The sequence below is a fragment of the Carcharhinus amblyrhynchos genome, chromosome 9 (assembly GCF_965287045.1).
Source record: "Carcharhinus amblyrhynchos chromosome 9, sCarAmb.v2.hapA, whole genome shotgun sequence".
NCBI classification, from domain to species: domain Eukaryota; kingdom Metazoa; phylum Chordata; class Chondrichthyes; order Carcharhiniformes; family Carcharhinidae; genus Carcharhinus; species Carcharhinus amblyrhynchos.
In genome coordinates this window covers 56,802,230-56,824,698 of record NC_137332.1, presented here as the reverse complement: position 1 = coordinate 56,824,698, position 22,469 = coordinate 56,802,230, and the positions used below count along the sequence as shown (strand labels likewise).

The 22,469-nt window shown below is 40.0% G+C and overlaps 1 protein-coding gene across 1 annotated transcript in view; it reads left to right on the top strand.

Moving 5' to 3' along the window:
• The window catches only part of hmcn1 (hemicentin 1), a 543,993-nt gene that overhangs the window by 213,241 nt on the left and 308,283 nt on the right, over nt 1–22,469 (top strand). Inside the window, exons 15-19 of the mRNA XM_080195726.1 lie at nt 4,792–4,950; nt 6,192–6,386; nt 7,759–7,854; nt 13,026–13,153; nt 18,888–19,032. Coding sequence (XP_080051852.1) covers nt 4,792–4,950; nt 6,192–6,386; nt 7,759–7,854; nt 13,026–13,153; nt 18,888–19,032 — 723 coding nt within the window. The remainder of the gene's footprint in view (nt 1–4,791; nt 4,951–6,191; nt 6,387–7,758; nt 7,855–13,025; nt 13,154–18,887; nt 19,033–22,469) is intronic.

Sequence of the window (22,469 nt, the reverse complement as noted above, 5' to 3'; positions counted from 1 at the left end):
TGGATAGGATAGAGGTGGAGAGACTCTTCCCGCTCAAAAAAGACAGTAGGACTAGGGGGCACAGACTCAAGATAAAGGGGAGGCGGTTTAGAACGGAGTTGAGGAGGAACTTCTTCACTCAAAGGGTGGTGAATCTCTGGAATTCTCTGCCCGTTGAAGTGGTGGAGGCTGCCTCGCTAAATATTTTTAAGAAGCGGGTTGATGGGTTCTTGATAAGAGAGGGGATTAAGGGTTATGGGGAGAGGGCGGGAAAGTGGAACTGAGCCACGACAGATCAGCCATGATCTTATTGAATGGCGGGGCAGGCTCGAAGGGCTAGATGGCCTACTCCTGCTCCTATTTCTTATGTTCTTATGTTCTTATGAAAGGGAATTCCAAGACATCATATTTTGTCTTCAGTGTGGTAGTCAGCTACTTGAACAACTTGGTTGAACAAAATCAGAAGGAAATGTATTAATACTGCCAAATACCATTTTTCATTGACATAAATTAGCAAAATATACAAATATAATTACTTGTCCAATTAACTGAGCAAACCGTGGGTTTGATTTTTAACTGTTGGTGAGGACAGTAACTGATACGATGGGATTTGAAAATTGCGTTCTTGGAGGTTGGCACTGGATTTCCATCTCCAGGATGGTTTGCCATTTTCCAAAAAGTTGCTTGTAGGTAAGAACTGGAAACCAAAAATGTCACTAAATAAAGACTTCTTAACGAAACAGGATAGAATCTTCAATCTCTTTTTCCAGACAAAGTCAAATATGCACAGCTGTCAATGTTGCTGGTGGTGGGGGAAGGAAGTTTATTTCTATCTTAACTTTTTTTGTGAAATTTGAGGAGTCAACTAGTGCCAGGTCGTGCGCTATATCTTGACTAGGTATCCATGGCCAACTTGTGCTGACTTTATCTTCCTGGCTGTCATGAACTCCCTCCTTTCCTTGGCAAGACTGTAGCAGCCCCTGATGTGGCTGCCTTCTGTTGGAGCCATACAGGCAGCTCATGCCTTCCAGAGGTGCTCGGTGCCACTAACTAGGCGCTGAGCTCAACTCTTTCCAATTAGGGCATTTATATTTTAAAATAATGTCATGAAAGCATCAGGACGCAGAACTTATGCGGTCATCAGGTTTCTGACCCTGCTTTGAAAACCTGACCCCATACAGATCAATATTAGAATTGATTGAGAGTGCAACTTACCTAAATATTTAAGTTTCTTCAAATTATTATTTATAAAAAATATTAAGAACTGTTGCAGAAGCACAATTATTGCAGATATTGGAAATCTGAAATTGAAACAGAAAATGTTTGACGTACTCAGCAGGTCATGTAGCATCTGTAGAGAGGTGAAGTTAACACTTCAGATCAATCTTCCCTCGTCAAATGTAATAAGATCGATTACACTTTTTTTTAAGGCATAATGTCAATAGTTAAATTTTAATTGAGTGATCGTTCAACAAACTGGAACTTGATACACAAAATTTGTGGAGTTTGTTATTTACAAACAGGTTTTGGACTAATCAAAAAGGTAGACTTTACGATCAATATGTTTACAGTCCCACTAGCACTTCTATCTGAAAGTTTCCATCAGTCTGAATTTGAGAAACTTATTTTCTCAGCTGTATTCATGAGTACAAAGCGGGTAGAGTTTCTGTGCTGTGCCAAGAAGAGGGTTAGTAAGAAAATCTACAGAAAACAGATGGTTCGGGTACACTGAAGAATTAATTGTGGAAACTTTTATGTTTTTTATTGAACATGACTTGGTTGTCGATCAACTTGAAAACTTGAATGCAGTAAAAGAGAGATCAGCATGTTTATGGTACATGTTTGAATATCCTCAGTTGTAGAGATGAAATGATGATGAAAGGTCTAAACTATGCTTTATTTCGTCTCTGAATCTGGAGTTTGGATTTTATCAAGCTACTTTGGGTATTATTATTTAGGAATGTACATGACTGGAGCAGATAATTCTGATCTTTCTGACTGCCACCAGAATTCAAAACCAAACTATGCCATTCACTAACATTATTTCTAGATTGATTTTCTCATCAAATGTGTATTCAATTCAACTTTAACATTATATCTGCTTGTCCACTTGCCTTCCCTCTTCTGAGCTTTCAGCCTGCGCCCTTCCATTTTTGGTATTTGCTATTTATGGTAATAAGTTTCTGCAGTGATTGTCTTTAATGATGTTAACTATGTGCAAACTTAAGCATTTAGTGTTAATAGAATTGGCTTTTATGGCCTCCCCTTGTAGCACTATTTTCTCATGCCTGATATCAGATGGGTCTCTGTCTCCCTCCTGCACTGTTTCCAGTGTTGTGATGACCAGACTGCACATGAATCTACAGGTGCAGATGCTCTATGTGGAGCCAGGGTCATAATTTCTAAGTTCTATGTGCAGTGCAATCTACTGTCTTTTGGCTGCAATATATTGCTGCTGCACATTGCACGATTAACATCAATGATTTATACACTGATATGGTATATCCTTAAATCAATTCCATTTGCTGTTTGCTTCAATATCTACAAATTCTTCCAACCTTGGTGTCATCAGCAAAATTCTATTCTCAAAGCCAAATAATACATGCACAAGATGCTATCCAACAAAAGTTCCAGCAGTGTTCTCTGGAGATCCCCACAAGCTGCTTACAACCGTTATGACACAGCTCCTTTAATGCAGCCAGTTGCCAGTAAAACTTCAATAATTGTGCATCTAATCAATGTTTTTCTACCTCTTGGACCAACCTTCTGTGTGGTATTATATCACATCATTTGTCACTGCCATCAGCTGAATGAAGAGATAGACGTGGGAGTTGTCAGAAAAATTACAAATGCAGCCAAACCATTCCAATATGAAAGTGTGCAAGGATATCTCTTTTTGTTACAGCAAAGATGCTGTTGGGTGGGCACAGTTTCAAAACAATGGGGGAGATTTTCCAGCTTACTGCGCCTGGCGCAGATCGCACTGATCACGGAAAATTGCATGCAGGCTTAAAAACGGGGTTTGCAAATGTTTTGCAATTGTCCTGCAAACCAGGTCTCACCCAGAAAAGGTGCGAGGTCAATTAGCATATTTAAAGTAGCATTTAAATGTGCTTAGCCCATTTGATGCCAATTCTCCCAACTCCCAAGAGCTTCTGACCCTCAAGCACAGCACAATCCAGCGAGAATCACTACTGGTCTCCACTAATGGAGATCAAGCATGATGGCCACACTAGGTGCTTAGAAGTCACTGAAGCCACCAAATAGCTAGGGACATGGCTGGTCAGTGCCCATCTGGCACCCTTGCAATGCAAACGCTGGGAGGCCAAAACGTGAATTTACAACAGGATCTTTAGCTTGTTCCCACCATGGCAGAACGACAAGGGGCCAGAATGAAGTTCATGTGCATCCTGCTAATGGAATACAAATGAAGGTCCAACCGCCCATGCCCGATTATCTGAGGTGCCAACAGGGAAACACACCGATGTCTCAAACAAGTTTTACAATGTTGCATGCAGATGTTAGCACTCAACTGGGACTGCATCTAAAATTCAGAATAGAGACCAACAGCAGTGTTGTACCCTGGAACACCATAGCAGTGGGATGGGTGAAACGTGTGTAAATGGATCTTCCAGATTTTGTGTCTTGGTGGAGGTCCATCTTCCAACTTCAGAATGTCCCTTAAGATCTATCTTTTTTCTCAGGAGGTTCATCTTCTGGCCTCAGAGTGCTTCCAGTGACCCTTCTTCATTTTGAGGAGATCCACTTTCTTTCTCCAATAGTGGGTCAATGATATTAGGCACATTTTCAATACGGTATCTCAATAGGGCAGCGGACTACATACCATCAGACAGTTCTGCCACAGAATATATGCAAAACACCTATCGCATAATTAACAGGGCCAGGGTCAGAAGATTTGGCACGTTTTCTCACCAGCCTCCCCAAAGGCAAACAGTCCACATCCCCGCCCCTGCCATAGAAGTTAGTCCCCAGATGGGAGAATTCCACCCATTGATTCCCATTGTAAGGGAAACTGTGAATCTGAGCTTGCGTCCACCCATCATGATGCATTAGTTACTGCTTTTGTGCACCATTGTACTTCATCGCATGGTTGCCTCTGTACAAACTTCTTCATATCCAACAAAACTATTGAGAAGCAATTTGATTGAAAAACACAGTCAGCAGCCTCATATCTGTTCCTCTCTGGAACAGCACATTACTGGTTCCTGTCAGGAGCCCATCAAAAATACACAACCATTTCATTATCATAACATCGCAATTTCTTGTGATTAAGATTTGTTTGGTTTGCAAAGCAATTTGCCACAATTATTATCTCATAAATTTGTGGAATTTCTTTATGTTTATGAGCATTTCTGAAAATTATTTTTGAAAGTTCTTATAAATAATGTGACAGATCAGTATCTGCTCTAAGCATTGGTAGTTTTGACAGATTTGCTTGCCAGCTGGATGAAAGCAGATAGATGTTGGCACAACATTTGTTGCCCAAGTGTTGCATTCATCTTTCCACGAAGATTTGACAAATGCTAGTGCTGGGCTCCTGCAACCTGCTTTAGCTACAAGGAGGGATAAGCATGCTGCCAATTCTCTACTAACTCTCTGAGCTGGTTTAATTAATGGGAGTTTACTTGTTCCTTGAGATAAAAGACTCCTCGCTGTTGTCCAGGTAAGGAAATGCAAAATGCTAATAATACAGTTGTGTTAGCATGTACAAAAAAGGTTGAAAATAGTGGGTGATGTTACTCTGCCTGTTACATATTTGTTTGTTTCTATTTTTTAAACATACATTTTCAGGTGACCTTGAGCTGAGTCCTTCCAATTTTCTGAGCATTGATACTCATCAAGGTATCTTGAAGATTCAGGGGACCCAAGATCTGGATGCAGGAGATTATACCTGTGTAGCCATAAATGATGCAGGAAGAGCATCTGGTCAGGTCACGTTGGATGTTGGTTGTAAGTTTCTCTAACAATTATTTTTTACTTTAATTGAGTTTTCAGTACTGCCAAGCTGATAGCAATTTTGTTTTCTTCTTCATTCTGCTTTCACCCATACTTATTTAAATTTTCAAGGATTATTTCCCAATAACTTCTTTCCATTCATTACCCAAGAATACATTTCCTCTAGCTTACTTGCAAAGAGCTCCTACGATATTCAAACCAGTATGTGCAATTTTTGTGTAGTCAGTGAAGGAACAAATCCTGAAATTTTACATAAATTCCACTTTCCCAAAGAATATTGCTCCACAGAACTTGTACGGAAGGTTTTGAAAATACGGTCCAATATGAAAAGAAATTAACTTCTGAAAGAAAGCAACTCCGAAAGTGAACTAGATTCTTCAACCCTCAGTTTCACATGTTAAATTGTGTGTTGGGATATGAGCGTTTACATGAAAAAAGTGCTGTAAATGTTGCTATTAACAGATTAACATTTGGTTGTATAAAGGGAAATGAACATATTTGCATTCACCATTAAAAAAAATGGAGGCTTTGAAATTACTAGGGCTGGAGAGGACAGAAAGGCTGATTTCCGAATTGGGGTAGGCCGTAGTTATGCTGAAGGGGCAAGTCCTGATTATGCCAGAATTTGAACAATAACGAGATAGCAACAGGCCAGGTTAGCAGCTAAAAATCATAAGTAGACTCCAGATCCCTTAAACTGCTAATGAACACAGCTATATGGCTGATGAAAGCTTATTCTTCCCATCTGCCTTCCTTAGAACATCCAGAGGGCACGACCTAACCAGTCATTCATGCTCTCGCTGCAATGAGGTCGGAGAATCTGGCACCCAGCCAAATCTCCATTCACTGCAGCGGGATGGAAAAGTTCTACTGGCATGAATGGCTGTAACATTCCAGTCTGTGTATTTATTTCAAACCACAAACATTTGTCAATCTGTCTTACCATGAGCAATACAAAGGGTGATTCACCAGTATGTCCTTACAAACACAAGGTGAAACAATGTCAACTTTATTGAAAAACATTATTGCATTGATTTCATGTGATATCATCAGAACAAGTTACATTTATCACTCCCGGCTAGTCTGTATAGGTAGTGAAAGAATGCATGTGAAGCGCTTCATTAAATGAAAATGTCAGGATAATAGTTCCCCTTCACTTTTATTATTGATTATTTTATGTGAAAACAGACACACTAATAAAATGTAACTAGTTAACTGTTTCATTTTTTCCACAGCATCTCCTGTTTTCTCACAATCCCCGTTAGATATTTCAGTGGACATTGGTTCAAACCTGACCTTACCTTGCCAGGCGCAAGGCTATCCTAAACCACGAATCAGGTGGCGGCGGCTGGATGGGGAATCCATCTTCTCTAGACATACAGGAGTCAGTTCAGTGTCTCAGTTAAGAACAGGAAGTCTTTTCTTCCATAGTAAGTCATTTGAAACTGTCACATGTTACCTTCAAATATTCCTTGCACTATTACATCTGACCTTATAAACTGAAGAATCATGCAAATGTGAAATCCTGCATGGATATGTAACTCTCACAAATTTAAAGGATGAAATTCTCAATTTTAGGGAAAAGACAACATAAGCACAGATAGAATTATCCATTTTCTACCTGGGCTATCAGCTAAAAGAAATCCCACTTCATGTTACAAACATTCTTTGACTACTTACTCTTAAGCCTTGGTTGAAGATCCATAGACAATAGAGGTTCTAGCTGAAATAAGATAAACCCTTGAGACTTACCAGATCAGAGTTAAATGCTGTTTTCTGAGTCAGTCCAACTTCGGCTCTTTTGTTCTTCGGCCCAAGAATTCATAATAATGCTTAATTGTATTTTCTTTCATACTTATGTTTCCTTTCTTTTAAGTGAGTAAGATTTTTAATTATGAAAACTAAATTATTACTCAAATATTGTATTAAATCAAAGAGTTTGTCAATTTGGAGAAGAACCCTATTATACTACCATTCTATGTATTTTATGGCTCCTAATTTTGACAGCCATGAAGTATTCTGGCACCTCTTTCCTGCAGCTGGATTATTAACTATTAATGTAGTTTGAGGAAATCATAGCATCAATGAATTTAGTACAGGCTGTGACATCCAATGGATCAAAAAATGTTGTGCAACTCAAGATCTGTGTTCTAAGATAGCTCATCTTGTTTTACGTACTTAAATATTTCATAATAAATAGAGGACATTTAAATTGCTATTGCAATTATGGTTTGAATTTTTTTGGCCATATAGTTGCAGGCTTGAAGGCATAGGAACATATGAACATTTTGTAAATTTCAGTGAGATCACTTCTCATTATTATAAACTAGAGAATATAGGCTTAGTTTCCTCAACCATTTCTCAAAGAGCAGTCCTGCCATTGCAGGGGATTAGACTGGTGAACATCCATTGCATTCCCTCTGTAGCAACTATATCCTTCTTTAAGAAAGGAAATCAAAACAGTACACAGGCATGGGAGGATCAGCACTGGGATAGCTCCCTGATGCGTTCTTGCTCCTGCAAAACTTTCCTATGTGTATCTCAGGAAATGGACCTGCTGCCCATTCCATGGCACCTGTCCACCATCCCTTACAGGACAGCAAACGTAGATGTGGCCAGTTAGGAGATTGCCTCTGGAACGATTGTACTGCTGCTCTTACTCTTGGTAAGTGGGGGCATCTTGACATCGAGATCCTGAAACTTACAGCAAAATCCAGCCCAGAGTATCATTTTATTCTTGTGTCCATTATATAAATTGGTAGAATTGAGTTAATCAACAACATGTAAATCCTATTGTTTCAGATCTTTGGGTGGATGATGAAGGCACATATGTGTGTGAAGCAGAAAACCAGTTTGGAAAGGTTCAGGCTCAAGCCACAGTGACAGTCACTGGACTTGGTAAGTGTTCAGATAGTGGTAAGAAACTAGTAGCTGGCTGGTTCAGAGGTCACATCTTATAAAAGGTACATCCACCATTAGATAATAAAAGAATGGTCAATATAGGTCCCATTTGATTTTCAGTCACCTAAGATGATTGGAATGGAACTTCTTGATATTTTTATCTAATGGCCTTGAGTTTTTATGTGCTTTTTGCTTTTCTTAAGAGATTATTTGAGTGTTGTTGGGTAGGTGTGTCTGTTTATAATGTTTCACATGTGACGACCATGTGGACAAGCCTGATGAACCAGGTGGTTTTTTTCTCTATGCTCATATTGTTTGTAAAATAGCTGAGAATTGCATTTAAATATCTGCTATCAGATTTTAGTATGCAAGAGTACTAATTTCTCATGAGGTACAGAGATTTGCTATACAAGCTCATGAGGATATTCAAAAATACCTGATAGTGATACTTAGCTTTTAAAGTAATTTTTTTAAAAGAAAAGATTAAGTGATGCCAAATTTTGAGAAACCTAGTAATTGTAGAAGAAATGAAATACTGAAGGAAGTAAGGGTTTCCCCTCCCCCAGCAATTTTGAGTGTCTTATGTCCCTTCCTTGGCTTCATTTGTTTACACTCCACAGTTGGAATTCCCCCTCTAAATTCTTTTGCCCATCCAACTTCCTTCCTACTTTAAGACTTTCCTTAAAATTCAGCTGTCATCAATCTTTTGGTTATCTAATCTGTCTTTCTTTGACTGAGCGTCCATTTTTTACTTATGGCTCATTAAAACGCCAGGGGACATTTTTCCATGCTAAAGATGTTTTTTACTTGTATGTTGTGGCATTCTTTCCAAATTTGGCAATATCTTTAGAAAGGGCTTTACAATTAAGTTAGTCTTCTCGATTATAAAAACAGGTGTGCCTGTAATAGTACAAAATTTAAAAAAACTTCCTTTGTATCTGAAGTGCATTGACAGGAGAGTTATAATCATAGGAAAACCATGAAATTTAAAAAGTGTGCTTATATGTATATAGAAACAGAAAATGCTGAATAAATTCAGCAGGTCCAGCAGCATTTCTGGAGAGAAACAGCGTTAAAGCTTTTGGAAGTGTTGGTAAAGCATCTTTATAGTAAAAACTATGTTTACGGACACATTTGCTATTAAGGCCTTAATGTTATTTAAGGACAACATGATTTCTCCCTTCGGTGTAGTTAAATAGCAGCATGGTACTCACATTTTGAAAGGTCAGTAATGGGACTTAGTCATTGGAATGTTCCCCTTGAGTACCAGACATATGGAAGTAGGACTGGTGGAAAGTCTCCATTAAATGTTCTCAGTTAAAACTTCCCAAGAAGGCAATTCCTAAAGGATGGAGTGTGCAGGCATCCAGGGAAAAGAACTTCCAGAAATACATCAAGTGCAAATTTGATACAACAAAAAAATGAATTCTTGTGGCATTTGACCAGTTTTAAATGAGGGAAAGGATAAAACTTTAGTGGCCATCACATTTAAAATACCAAAATATACATTGATCTTAGATATTATCAGAGACAGCTGGAGGTTTTTGTCACCTGACCATGATAAACCATTGCCATAACTTTTTTAATGTTTTTTTCAAGCTATTATTAATATGCTATGTTACTTGCTAATAATAGCTGGAACGAATTGACCCAAATAACTACTGTACAGCACAAAGTTTCATTTGGCAGCAGAGTTTAACTCCCAGCCTCAATTGATGTTCAAATTTGGTTATCTCCCTCATTACCAATTCTTAGCCCAGGAAACTCAGTGAAGTGTTCTGTAGGAAGCAGAGTTCTGCTCTCTTGTTCAAAAGAAAGGACCACCCACATTGCCACAGATTGTGCCATTCTATATAAGGGATGAACAGATAGCTTAAATAACGAAGAATAGGTTAGATGCTGTATTCCTGTCATTTTTATATTTGTACATTTCTATATGGTGTATCTGTTTTTACAGGCCTACCATTTCTGTTAGGAAATCCCAGAAATCGGGGCAGGGAGCAGAGGTCGATTCACACTTTGTAAGACCCTGCACTCACCTTGATTTCTGGCTGCCCCCCATGACATCACGCCCCCGACCACACTGCCCACCCTTTCCCCACAGCATGCAAAGACGCAAGCCACAAACCTGCACAAATTGATTACTGCAGTAGTGCTTTTTAACTTGTAAAACATGCCCTTGTGAATAATTGCTGACTTGGAATCCAAGCTCACCCCTGACCAGAATGGTGATAAAGATGGTCAATGTTGCAAAGTGTGAGTCTTGAGGTGAGCAAACTTGCTGATCAGCAGTGAGATTGAAAAATCATTCAATAACTTCACTGCAGTACAAGCCAGTGCAGGACAGAATGAGCCAGTCCAGTGAAGAAGGAAATACTCCGGTCAACAAGACATGTTCACTGCCATTCAGTGTATTTCAGAGTCTCATTCAGTTTCAAACGTTAACTCCCTTACTTCCTCTTACAAAGCCAAAGAAGTTATTGCCATAAATTCACACAATTGAAGTGCCCAGTGACTCCAAGCCCAATATCAGTGACCCTTTCTGCAGAATTCCATTCTTTGACATATAAACTTTCTGAAGGCCAGTCTTAAGAGCAATGGTGGTTGGAACTATCAGCATGTGACCAGCTGTAGCCAGTTATATCAAATCAGTGGTGATTCATTGTGAAAAACAGAATTTAGACAACAGAACGTGGAAGACGGACAGATTTTAAGATTATCTTGCTTCATCCCTTGTCGGCATAGCAATTTAGATTGCTTTTTTCTATACTTTATTTTCACAAAAGCTTGTAAAGATGTACTTTCAGGCATCAATATTGCTGAACTTGTCAAATGTTCCTCATTTCACAAATAATTTTTAACTCTTTTCAATACCAAAAAACAACTTATACAGGAAGCATTTGTGATTGGTACTATTAGAAACATTTTCCAGAATAGTTTCCACATTTGGAAAGGTCACCAAGAAACCACCATGAAGAAGTCTGTACAAATCAGTTGGTGATCTCAAAGCACAGAGCTCATCCTTAGTGATGAAATGAAAGAATGGTTTCACTTCATCTTCAAAAAAATTTGTGTAGGTCCTCCTGGTAGAATTCGTTAATTTCTTGCTGTAGTGGATGTTAAAATTCTCATCCAAACTTTTCTCAAAAAGCATGCAAAATAAATCAACAACTTTGTTCAGAGACTCACTGCAACCCTGCAATTGCACCATTATTGTATCACAAAGAACATTGACAATCTCAATAATGATCTTCTGTTTAAAGTGATTTCATTGCATCAAGTTTTGTCAGAAAAAATTTCTGAGTCTTGTACACATCATCAGAGAGACCTGTATTCTTTCTAATGTTAGTGCCTCTGCTTCCACTGAGCTATAGCCATTTTGAAGTTGCATGACAAAACCTTTAACTGAGGTTAACAACTGTGTAGTATTCAATAAAGTTGTATCAACATTTTGCTGTGATTTGCTGACAGAATTAATTCTTTGAAGTAAACGGTTCTACAAGAAAGTAAAAACAGAAATATTTTACTTTTCAAACTTCTCTGCTAAGGGTTTTGCTTCAGCTTTCATATGTTTTTCTGAATTTGATGTGGATATATCCATGAAGGTTCCCTTCATGTCAGCAAAGTGTACATCAGATGGTATTGTGCAACATTGCCTGATATGGCATGAGGAAATATAAACGAGAGAATGACATCTCTATTTACAAAATAGAATTAAAAGTGCTTCCTGTACTGCAGCCAAAGCTTTGTGTGCATGTTTTGACTTGTCACTATAAATCTAGTTGGTTATAACAGATACCCTGATTTATAACCTTTCCTTCTTGCATAACTTCTCTCACTTTATTTCCTGAAAAAACACAAGACTGTGGTAATTGCATAAGGAAGACTAAAAGTATTATGTTATAATGTGGTTAGACTGTGGGCTTCTGTGCCACAAACCATTGTTGAAGCAGAATCCTTGTATTATTTTAAAATTGAATGAGATAATTCCTTGAAAAAGTGAAATATTAGAGGGAAAAGGAGTGTGCAGGAGAGTGGAATTAAACTAGGTGGATCAAAGGGTGAAAAAACCCAGCGTAGACTTGATGGGCTGAATAGTTGATTTCTGTGCTGAAATGATCTGCAATTATACAACAGCAAACGTATGAGAGAGGATGGGGAAACCAAATTACTTTACATATAAAGCAATTTTTATATCAACGTACATGTTAGTTTATGAAATGAAATGGAAACTGAGGGTACGTGCATTATATTTCATCTCTCACAGGGCAAAGTTGTCCAAGGATTCTGGGACCATATTCTGTCTCTCTCTCTCTCTCTCTCATGATTATTTCCTGCGCTTAGGGCAGATGACACAGAGAAAGCACATACTTATGTCTGTTTTTGTAGCTTGTTTTTTTTTTGCTGGAACATTCTGCTAGCCTGAAAGCAGAGACTAGAGTTTGAAGGGTGCCACTCCGTATCAAACGAGCTGACCAGGGGTCTTTTTTGCACTTAGGGCAGCATGGTGGGGGAGTGGTTGGCACTGCTGCCTCAGTGCCAGGGACCAAGGTTCAATTCTGACCTTGGGTGACTGTCTATGTGGAATTTGCACATTCTCCCCATGTCTGTGTGGGTTTCTTCCAGGTGCTCTGGCTTCCGCCCACAGTCATAAGATGTGCAAGTTAGGTGGATTGGCCGTATCAAATTGCCCCTTAGTGTCCAAAATGTGTATAGTTAGGTGGATTAACCATGTTAAATGCACAAGTTTATGGAAATAGGCGGAGGGGAGGGGCTGGAGGGCCTGGGTGGGCTTTTTTTTGGAGAATTGATGCAGACTTTATGGACCAGATAGCTTCTTTTTTACACTGTAGGGATTCTATGGTGCCACCTGAAAGGATTTGCAGGTTGATAATCAACCTGTTCAATTACAAACATTCTGTGCCCATCGAGTCCTGGAAGGAACTCATCGAAACCAAAACTTCTGGCTTAGAGGGAGGAATGCTACCACAGCACCACAAGACACCCAATAAAGCACTTCAGGAAGCCATTATCTTTTACTATAGTCAGGCTCTTTATTATGACTGGCTATTAAACAAGCGCTTCAACTTTACAAAGTCTTTTGCTTTACTAATGTGAATACACCAGTTATTTCATAGTTCAGTCCGTTAAGTTTTTTGTGCCCACAGTTACGCCACTGATTGGAATCAGACCAGCAGTTGTCAACATCATTGAGGGACAACCACTTACCTTACCATGTGTTTTGTTGGCTGGAAATCCACTCCCTGAGCGGCGCTGGTTAAAAAGTAATTTTAAGGTGAGTAAATTGCAACAGTTAAATTGGGAAATCGTTTTCACCCTGTTGTCTATTAGTTGAGCTCGGGGCTTGAATGTAATTCATTGGTAGAAATGTATTGAAGATTGGCCCACCTGCTGCAACAGTAGACCACTGAGCTCCCAATTAGTGGACTCCAGGCTAGGAAATTAGGAGAAGAGGAGAATGTTTTTGTTTTTGGCAGGACAGCTATCAGGAAATAGAGTTCCAGCTGGCTCAGCTGAGAACTGGCAATGATGACATTCATGAGAGTTCCAAGTTTGAACATCCTACTCTCCTAATTGAAGAAAGTTATGTAGCGGCACATGGTCGTCAGGTAGCACCCTGACCATGGGGTCGTCAGGTAGCACCCTGACCATGGGGTCGTCAGGTAGCACCCTGACCATGGGGTCGTCACGTAGCACCCTGACCATGGGGTCGTCATTTAGTAGCACCCTGACCATAGGCCCATTGATCTTGTGTAAAACTTTCCCCAAGTTTTCTACCAGAAAACTACAAATATAAGACTGATTGGAATTGAATCATATCAAGATCCTATCAATGTAAAGCATGGCTTCAGGAATTATTTTAACTTATAATTATTTTAATGTCAGAGCAGCGTGAGTTGCATTCAGGTGCTCAACTTTTTGAAGTAGGAGAACAAGTTGGTTAGGTTGTGTAAGCATATTTTAAAATTGGGCATAGAGTTCAAAAGCAAAGTAGTAATACCAAATTTGTACAGATCTACTTTACATAGAAACTAGAAGCAGGAGTAGGCCATTCGGCCCATCAAGCTTCCTCCACTATTCATTTTGATCATGGCTGATCATTGAATTCAATAACCTGATTCCCCCCTTCCCCCCATAATCCCTTTAGTCCCTAGAGCTACATTTAATTTCTTCTTGAAATCAAATGACGTTTTGGCCTCAACTACATTCTGTGGTAGTAAATTCCACACATTCACCACCCTCTGGGTGAAGAAATTCCTCCTCACCTCAGTTCTAAAAGGTTTTCCCCCTTATCCTCAAATGATGACCTCTAGTTCTGGATTTCCCCACCATCGGGAACATTCTTTCTGACTCTACCCTGTCTAACCCTATTAGAATTTTATAAACTTCTGTGAGATCCCCTCTCACTTGTCTAAATTGCAGTGAATATAATTCTAACTGATGCTCTCCTCATATGACAGACCTGCCATCCCCGGAATCAACCTGGTAAACCTTTGCTGTACTCCCTCTATAGCAAGGACATCCTTCCTCAGATAAGGACACCGAAACTGCACACAATACTCCAGCTATGGCCTCACCAGCACCCTATACAATTGCAGCAAAACATCCTTATTCCTATACTCAAATCCTCTCGCTATGAAGGCCAACATATCATTTGCCTTCTTTACTGCCTGCCATACCTGCATGCTTACTTTCAGCGACTGATGCATGAAGACACCATGGTCTCACTGAATATCCACATCTCTCAATTTATTCCCGTTCAAATAATAATCTGTCTTCCTACTATTGCTACCAAAGTGGATAATCTCACATTGATCCACATTATACAGCATCTGCCATGCAGATGCCCACATACTCAGTTTGTCCAAATCACACTGAAGCATCTCTGCATCCTCCTCAGAGCTCCCCCTCCCACTATCTTTATACTACCTGCAAATTTGGAGATAATACTGTCAGTTGCCTCTTCCAAATCATTAATATATAATGTGAACAGTTAGGGTCGTAGTACAAATCCCTGCAGAACCTCACTAGTCAGGTGGCAGAGTGGCACAGTGGTTAACACTGCTGCCTCACAGTGCCAGGGACCTGGGTTCAATTCTTAGCTCGGGTCACTGTCTGTGTGGAATTCTCCCTGTGACTGTGTGGGGTTTTCTCCAGGTGCTCCAGTTTCCTCCCACAGTCTGAAAGACATGCTGGTTAGGTGCATTGATCCGAACAGCTACCAGAGTGTGGCAACTAGGGGAATTTCATAGTAACTTCATTGCAGTGCTAATGTAAGCTTACTTGTAACTAATAAATAAACTTTAAAAAAGGAAAAAGATCTATTTATGCCAACTCTTTGCTTCTTCTCTGCTAACCAGCTTTATATCCATCTCAGGACATTTCTGCAATCTCATGTGCTTTAACTTTATATAATAGTCTGTTTTGTGAGAACTTGTTGAAAGCCTTCTGAAAGTCGAAATTAACTACATTCACTGATTTTCCTTGGTCAACTCTAACCTGAAAGATCCCCTCCCCCACCTCCTTGATCAACTCTACTAGTTATGTCCTCAAAGAATTCCAATAGATTTGTCAATTATGTGTAAATCCATGTTCACTTTGTCTCATTATACCACTGCCTTCCAAATGCTGAATCATGAAATCCACTTTAGGCTGCTGTTAATATTGTGTCCAGTTTTAAGGATCCTTTTTAGGAGGAAAGAAAAATCTTGGAGAAAGTACAGAATAAAGTTCACTGGACGATATTAGGGGTGAGAAACTTAGTTATGTCGAGAAGTGGGATTATTTTCACTACCGCTGAGAAGGCCAAGAAGAAATGTGTTGGAGGTGATGGATGTTTAAAAAGTAATGGAGGTAAAGCTGTGTTCATTGGTCAGTGATTCAGGGTATAGCAAGTACAAATGTAAGATTATCAATATACGTATGAAGCAACAGAGAAGTTAGATCATTTATTTTCATGTTGAGAGATTTGGGGATATGCTGTGCCTTGAAAGAAACATTTGTGGAATCAGGATTCAAAACCTCTTTGGAAAGGGGAGTGGATAAATATTTGAAAATAAAGGATTAACAAAATACCTGAAAGTACGGGAGAATTGGACTAAGTGGATATCTTTTTCATAGAACCCACACAGGTGCAAAGGGGCTTAATAATCATTTTTGCTGTAAAATCCCATAATTCTGTTGTGGGTTTTGTTGAAACAAGTGGCCAGTAATCTTTACTGCCCACATCAAAAGCAGTATAGGTTTTGAACAGAGGAAAAAGGCATACTTACCTTTTTAGCAACATATATTTGTACTTAATGCACTGATGAGCCTGTGTGTTCTTTAATTTCAGACATCTTAGCTATAATGCTTGTTCTGTAATGTATTTAGTGAGGAACCCTGTCCTCTGTTGGTACTTTGATACAGTAAAGATTTTAAGCCTGAATAGGGGTGACAGATGCAAATATATTGATTCCCTCAACAATGCTATCCACAATCCAATGAGCAATCACTCATTTACTGTAAAATACAAGAGAAACAAAGTATTGGGATAAAATCAGCAAAGAAACTAAGACTTTCCACACTTAAACGTATCTAAATATTTAGTGTTGTCATTAGACCAGGCACTAAAAAGGTAATAAACAAGAATATTAGTATTTTATTGAAATTATATCTGCTATTATTTGTGTAACACCTACATTTTGAGATATTTCGGGGTTTAAAGGCAAATTGATTGGTACAGTGGTTTCTTCAAGCTTCAGGCAATCTTTATTCAGGAGAGAACACCTTAACATACTGTGTACTAATTTAGTTCACTTTTTAGTTTAATTGAAGTACACTAAGGTGAAATAACGCACACTATAATTGAATCTTAGAATTCCTACAGTGCAGAAGGAGGCCATTCAGTCCATCAAGTCTGCACCAACTCTCCAAAAAGCATCTTATCCAGGCCCAATCTCTGCTCTATCCTGGCAACCCACATGCTTACCAGGTCAACCTACCTGGCATGCACATCCCTGGACAATAAGGGGTGATTTAGCATGGCCAATCCACCTAACTTGCACATCTTTGGACTGTGGGAAGAAACTTGACCACCATGCAGACATGGGGAGAATGTGCAAACTCTGCACAGACAGTCACCTAAGGCCAGAATCAAACCTGGGGTCAAAAGAGAAAATGCTGTAAAATCTCAGCAGCTCTGGCAGCATCTATCTGTAAGAAGAGAAAAGAGCTGACATTTCGAGTCCAGATGACCCTTTGTCAAAGCTTTGACTGGACTTGAAACATCAGCTCTTTTCTGTCCTTACAGATGCTGCCAGACTTGCTGAGATTTTACAGCATTTTCTCTTTTGGTTTCAGATTCTAGAATCCGCAGTAATTTGCTTTGATCAAACCTGGGATTTCAGGTGCTGTGAGGCAGCAATGCTAAATACTGTGCCACCATGTCACCCTATATAATGTAATAACCCAAAAATATTTCAAGAGGTCTCTCCCTTGTGCCAAAAAGCTGTAAGGATCTAGCCCATGAAGTCTACCAAACTATAGGTGCTAGTCAGGGTTCAGTGGACAGAAGATATGCAACTCAAAGTGGGGGCCTATTCTTGCCAGACAGTCCACCTTCTGGACTGAGTACTCCACTATGGAACGAATGAGAATACTTAAAGGGTATGTGCAACTGGACAAAAGCACTATGAGATAAACTTAACTCCTTGAGCATCCAACTCTAAAGATTCCACTGCAGGACAGCAATGGATCGAACACAACAATTGAGAATTGCAACAGACACTTTAGATAAATTTTCTTTCATTTCTTACCTTTCCCCCTCTCCACCCATACAATGCACCTTTGAAGCACACCAGATTTGAATATGCCTAAACCCAGCTTAACTTTCAGATTCAGATAATTTGAATGACTTATTCTTGTCTTAAGCAGCAACCCTTTAACACTTTTCTTTATTGGCAATTTTCATGCTTGATGTCTGCCCAATAGAAACCCAAGAAAGTTCATATGTTTCCACCTGTTTAAGGCAGGAATTCGCTAAACACACCAGGGATGACTCCAGGAATACACATTTAAGTGCAAAATATTTGGAAACCTAGTTAAGTGAGTCTCAACTTCAATTTGCTTCACCAATATAACATAAACAGACCCAATATGAAATATTAAACAAAGGTAAATTGGGTAGCACAATGGATTACTGCCCTGTCCTTTCACATTAGGGTTGTAGATTCATGTTCATGTTGAAAATGGAAATAGAAGTACATTTCTGGGATAGATTAAATGGGGATTTTTTATCAGGTTGTGCAAAGTCAGGTCTCGGATTGCTTGATGTTGATACAAATGAATGAAGTAGGAAGAAAGGTTTGATTTTATAATGTTGACATTCTATTAAAATATATGTTTAATGGGAAAAGAAAATTGCTATTTTCATGGCTGCAGGTGGAATTGATCATAATATCTTTTGTTTATATAAAATCTTTTAAAGACAATGTAGTGATTACCACCTCTTCCCTCCCTGCCTGCGTTAAAAGTTGCTGAATGAGAGGTGTGTGTATGAATATGATTGGAGACAGCATTTAAATTTCCAAAGAAAAAGACAGAAAGGGAAAGGTTGAAAATCTGAAATCTAAAGCAGAAAAAGCCAGCAATTCACAGCAGCTCGTCAGAATCTAAAGGTGAAAGCAGTTCATGATCACCAGCAGTTGCACATTTCAGAAAGAAAATGGAACCAGAGGTAGATGCTGAGGAAAGAGAAATTTGTGTAGGAATGATGTTTGTCAAATTCATATCTAAATACGAAAAGAAAAAGTAGCATCAATGATAACACTACAAATGAGAAAGTTATTCCCAAAATTGTAACCTTTCTTTTCTGTTTCTGTGCACAATCATTTTCTGGTTGTATTTAAACTCCTGTTCCTATTTCCCTATGAATTAGAAATCTGACATCATATCATTAAAATGAACAACCTCTGAGTGCACGAGCTGGTTAAATATCAATGCTGAAAAATTCACCACCTCTTCTCTAGGTGACGTCAGATGGGTATGTGACGATACGAAGGGATGGAAGTCTTCATATTGAAAGAATTCGCCTACGTGATGGTGGGAAGTACACGTGTGTGGCCAGTAATGTGGCTGGAACAAAGAACAGCACAACTACTGTGAATATATTTGGTGAGTGCTATTCAACTGCTTTTCCCAGGGGGATTATATGATAACATTGGGAAGGAACATCAAAGTCTCAATGCTTTGTTATCATGGCATGATTGTTTGGGACTGGTTGAATAGATCAGTTTTTTTCTTGTCCGTTTGTTTGTATGTTTTGAAACTACTGATAGACATCATTCTCTCAGTGTTACCTGTTAAAGAAAAAATGCAAAATTATTTACACTCTTAGTAAATACTTGTACATGTAGTAACTTTACCAGATGAGTTTCCATGGACACGAACAGAAAGTTATTTCATATTGCAGGCATATTTTTTGGCTGGGTTTTCTTGTACCTTTATTCATATATAAGTTTTCTTTGATAGTTATATATTTTTGAAGTTTATTTATTAGTGTCACAAGTAGATTTACATTAACACAGCAACGAAGTTACTCTGAAAATCCCCTAGTTACCAAAAGAACTTCGCATGACCAATGCTCCTAACCAGTGTGTCTTTCAGACTGTGGGAGGAAACCGAAGCACCTGGAGGAAACTCACACAGGCAGTGATCCAAGCTGGGAATCGAACCCAGGTCTCTGGTGCTGTGAGACAGCAGTGCTAACCACTGCCACTCTACTGTCCTATTACAATATATATATTATTGTATTGATAACTATTAATCTTTATTATTTGTGAATATGCTTCCTTTATTTTCTGCTATCATATTTGCAAATAGAAACATTGGTAAGGAAACTATTCACCCCTCAGCCCTGTTCTGCCATTTAGTTAGATCAAGGAGGATCTGTACCTCCTGGGGAGGCAATGGTCTACTGGCATTATCGCTAGACTGTTAACCCAGAAACTCAGCTAAAGTTCTGGGGACTGGATTCAAATCCTACCATGGCAGATGGTGGAATTTGAATTTAATTAAAAAAATCTGGAATTAAGAATCTACTGATGACCATGAAACCATAATAAACTGGAGGAAAAACCTATCTGCTTCACTAATATCCTTTATGGAAGGGGATCCGCTGTCTTTACCCAGTCTGGCCGACATGTGACTCCAGAGCCACAGCAATGTGGTTGATTCTCAACTGGGGATGGGCAATAAGTGCTGGCCAGCCAGTGACGCCCATGTCCCTTGAATGAATAAAAAAAATTCCATTTATCTATCCTAGCTCCATAATCATTGATTTCAATTGTGAAGTTTTCAACTGAACCACCATCCAAATCCTGTTGAAGGAGATTTCCACTGCCCTTTTTTTGTGAAAAATGCATATTGAGTTCATTCCTATAAGATAAAGGCAACATACTGCAGATGCCAGAATCTGAAACAAAAACAGAAAATGCTGGAGAAACTCAGCGGGTCTGACAGCATCTGTGGAGAAAGAATAGAGCCAACTTTTGACGAAGGGTCATCCTGACTCAAAATGTTGGCTCTATTCTCTCTCCACAGATGCTGTCAGACCTGCTGAAATATTCCAGTATTTTCTGGTTTTGGTTGAGTTTATTCTTAAATATTTTAACTCCAGTTAAAAGATTTTATCCTCTTGTTCAGCATTCCACCATCAGAGGAAATGATTCCTTTACATACATTCTATCCAGTCCCTTTATCATTTTAAATACTTTAGGGGCAATTTTACCATCATGTTGCGCCTGTTTTTGGGTGCAACGTGGTGGTAAAGTGGGCATAAAGCACTTGGCGCAAATTTTTGAGCGCCAGATTTGGGCGGGAGACAGGTTAATATGGAAATGTATTATAATACTGCTTTACACCTGCTTAGCGAGCCCGGCACACAATCGTCCTGGCCCACCCCCCCTTTATGACCTCGCCGACAAAGGTTCTTGCCACTGAGGAATAAATATGTTCCCCATGAATGGGGAGCAGTCAACTTGGCCTGACCTTGGTGTGGGGGGTGGGGTGGTGGGGTTGGGGGGGTTGGTGGCGGGGGGGATGGGGGTTGGGTGTGGTGGGGGGATGGGTGGGGGTGGAGGTGGGGGTGGTGGGGGGTGGGTGTGGTGGGGGGATAGGTGGGGGTGGTGGGGGGTGGGTGTGGTGGGGGGATAGGTGGGGGTGGGGGTGGGTGTGGTGGGGGGATGGGTGAGGGTGGGGGTGGGTGTGGTGGGTGGGGGATGGGTGGGTGTGGTAGGTGGGGGATGGGTGAGGGTGGGGGTGGGTGTGGTGGGTGGGGGCTGGGTGAGGGTGGGGGTGGGGATGGGGGTTGGGTGGGGGTGGGTAGGGGTGGTGGGGAGGGAGGGGTTGGGTGGGGCCGCTGCCAGTCTGTAGTGATCGACTGGGGGAGGGCGGCAGGCCCGCGATTGAAGGGGGGTCCATGGTCAGGGTGGTGGGTGGTTTTGGCAGGGGCTATATCTTGCGTCGCAGGCTCCCGTGATTGCAGAGTGGGGAGCTGCTTCTGGCAGCCTGCATTAGCAGGGGCCTGACAGCTTTTTCTTTTCTGTTAGATCTCGGCTACTGCACATGTGCAACCTCTACAGGGTTTCAGGTGCGTTAAGCCTCACCCTCAGACTTCTGCAGAAAGCAGCGGGCTTTATTTTTGCAGGCAGAATGCATGGAGGGGGCCTGAAAACATGCCCAGAAATGGATCTGAAACTCTCCTAGTCTCAAGTCCGCCTAGCACTTGGAATAAAAATGGAAAAATAGCGGCCCTTGAATCAATCACCCCACTAACTTATACATTCAAGGGAATCCAGGCCATGTTTGTGTAACATGCCCTCATAATTTAACCCTTTAAGTGCCGGGATAGTTTTGGTGAATCTGTGTTGTGAGTACTCCAAGGCTAACATATCCATCTTGAGGATTGATACTCAAAACTAATGCAGTATTCCAAATTGGATCTAACTAAGGCTCTGGAGAACTGAACCTTAACTTCTTCATGTTATATTCCAAATCCCTGAGATAAAGGCCAACGTCCATTATTTTTTGATTGCTTAGAGTACTCTGGTGAGTTGTGTATTGAGACACTCAATTCCCTTTTATTCCTCTATAGCTCCTAACCTTTCACCATTACCATCCTTTAATGTCAATATTGTTCATTAAAAAAATCCTTTGACCATTTTTAAAATAGGTTCTCCCAATGTAAACCCATTTCTAGAACAATACAATCAGGCCAGAATTTCAGCTAACATTGAAATTGCAATCATAATTGTTTTTCAATCTACTTTTCTTCAGGAGCGTATTCTCCCAACATTCAAATTAAGGGGATCTGCAACATCAAAGTACAGAAACAACATGATTTCCTTCTTACTTTTGGAGTTCCATGTTTGGTCACTTTAAATTCTTGCATTATACAATCCCTGCAGTGCAGAAGGAGGCCATTCGACCTATCAAGTCTGTGCTGACTCGAAGGGGCATCCTACCCAGATCCACACCCGCCCTATCCTTCACATCCCACATATTTACCCCACTAATTCCCCTAATCTACACATCTTGGGACACTAAGGGGC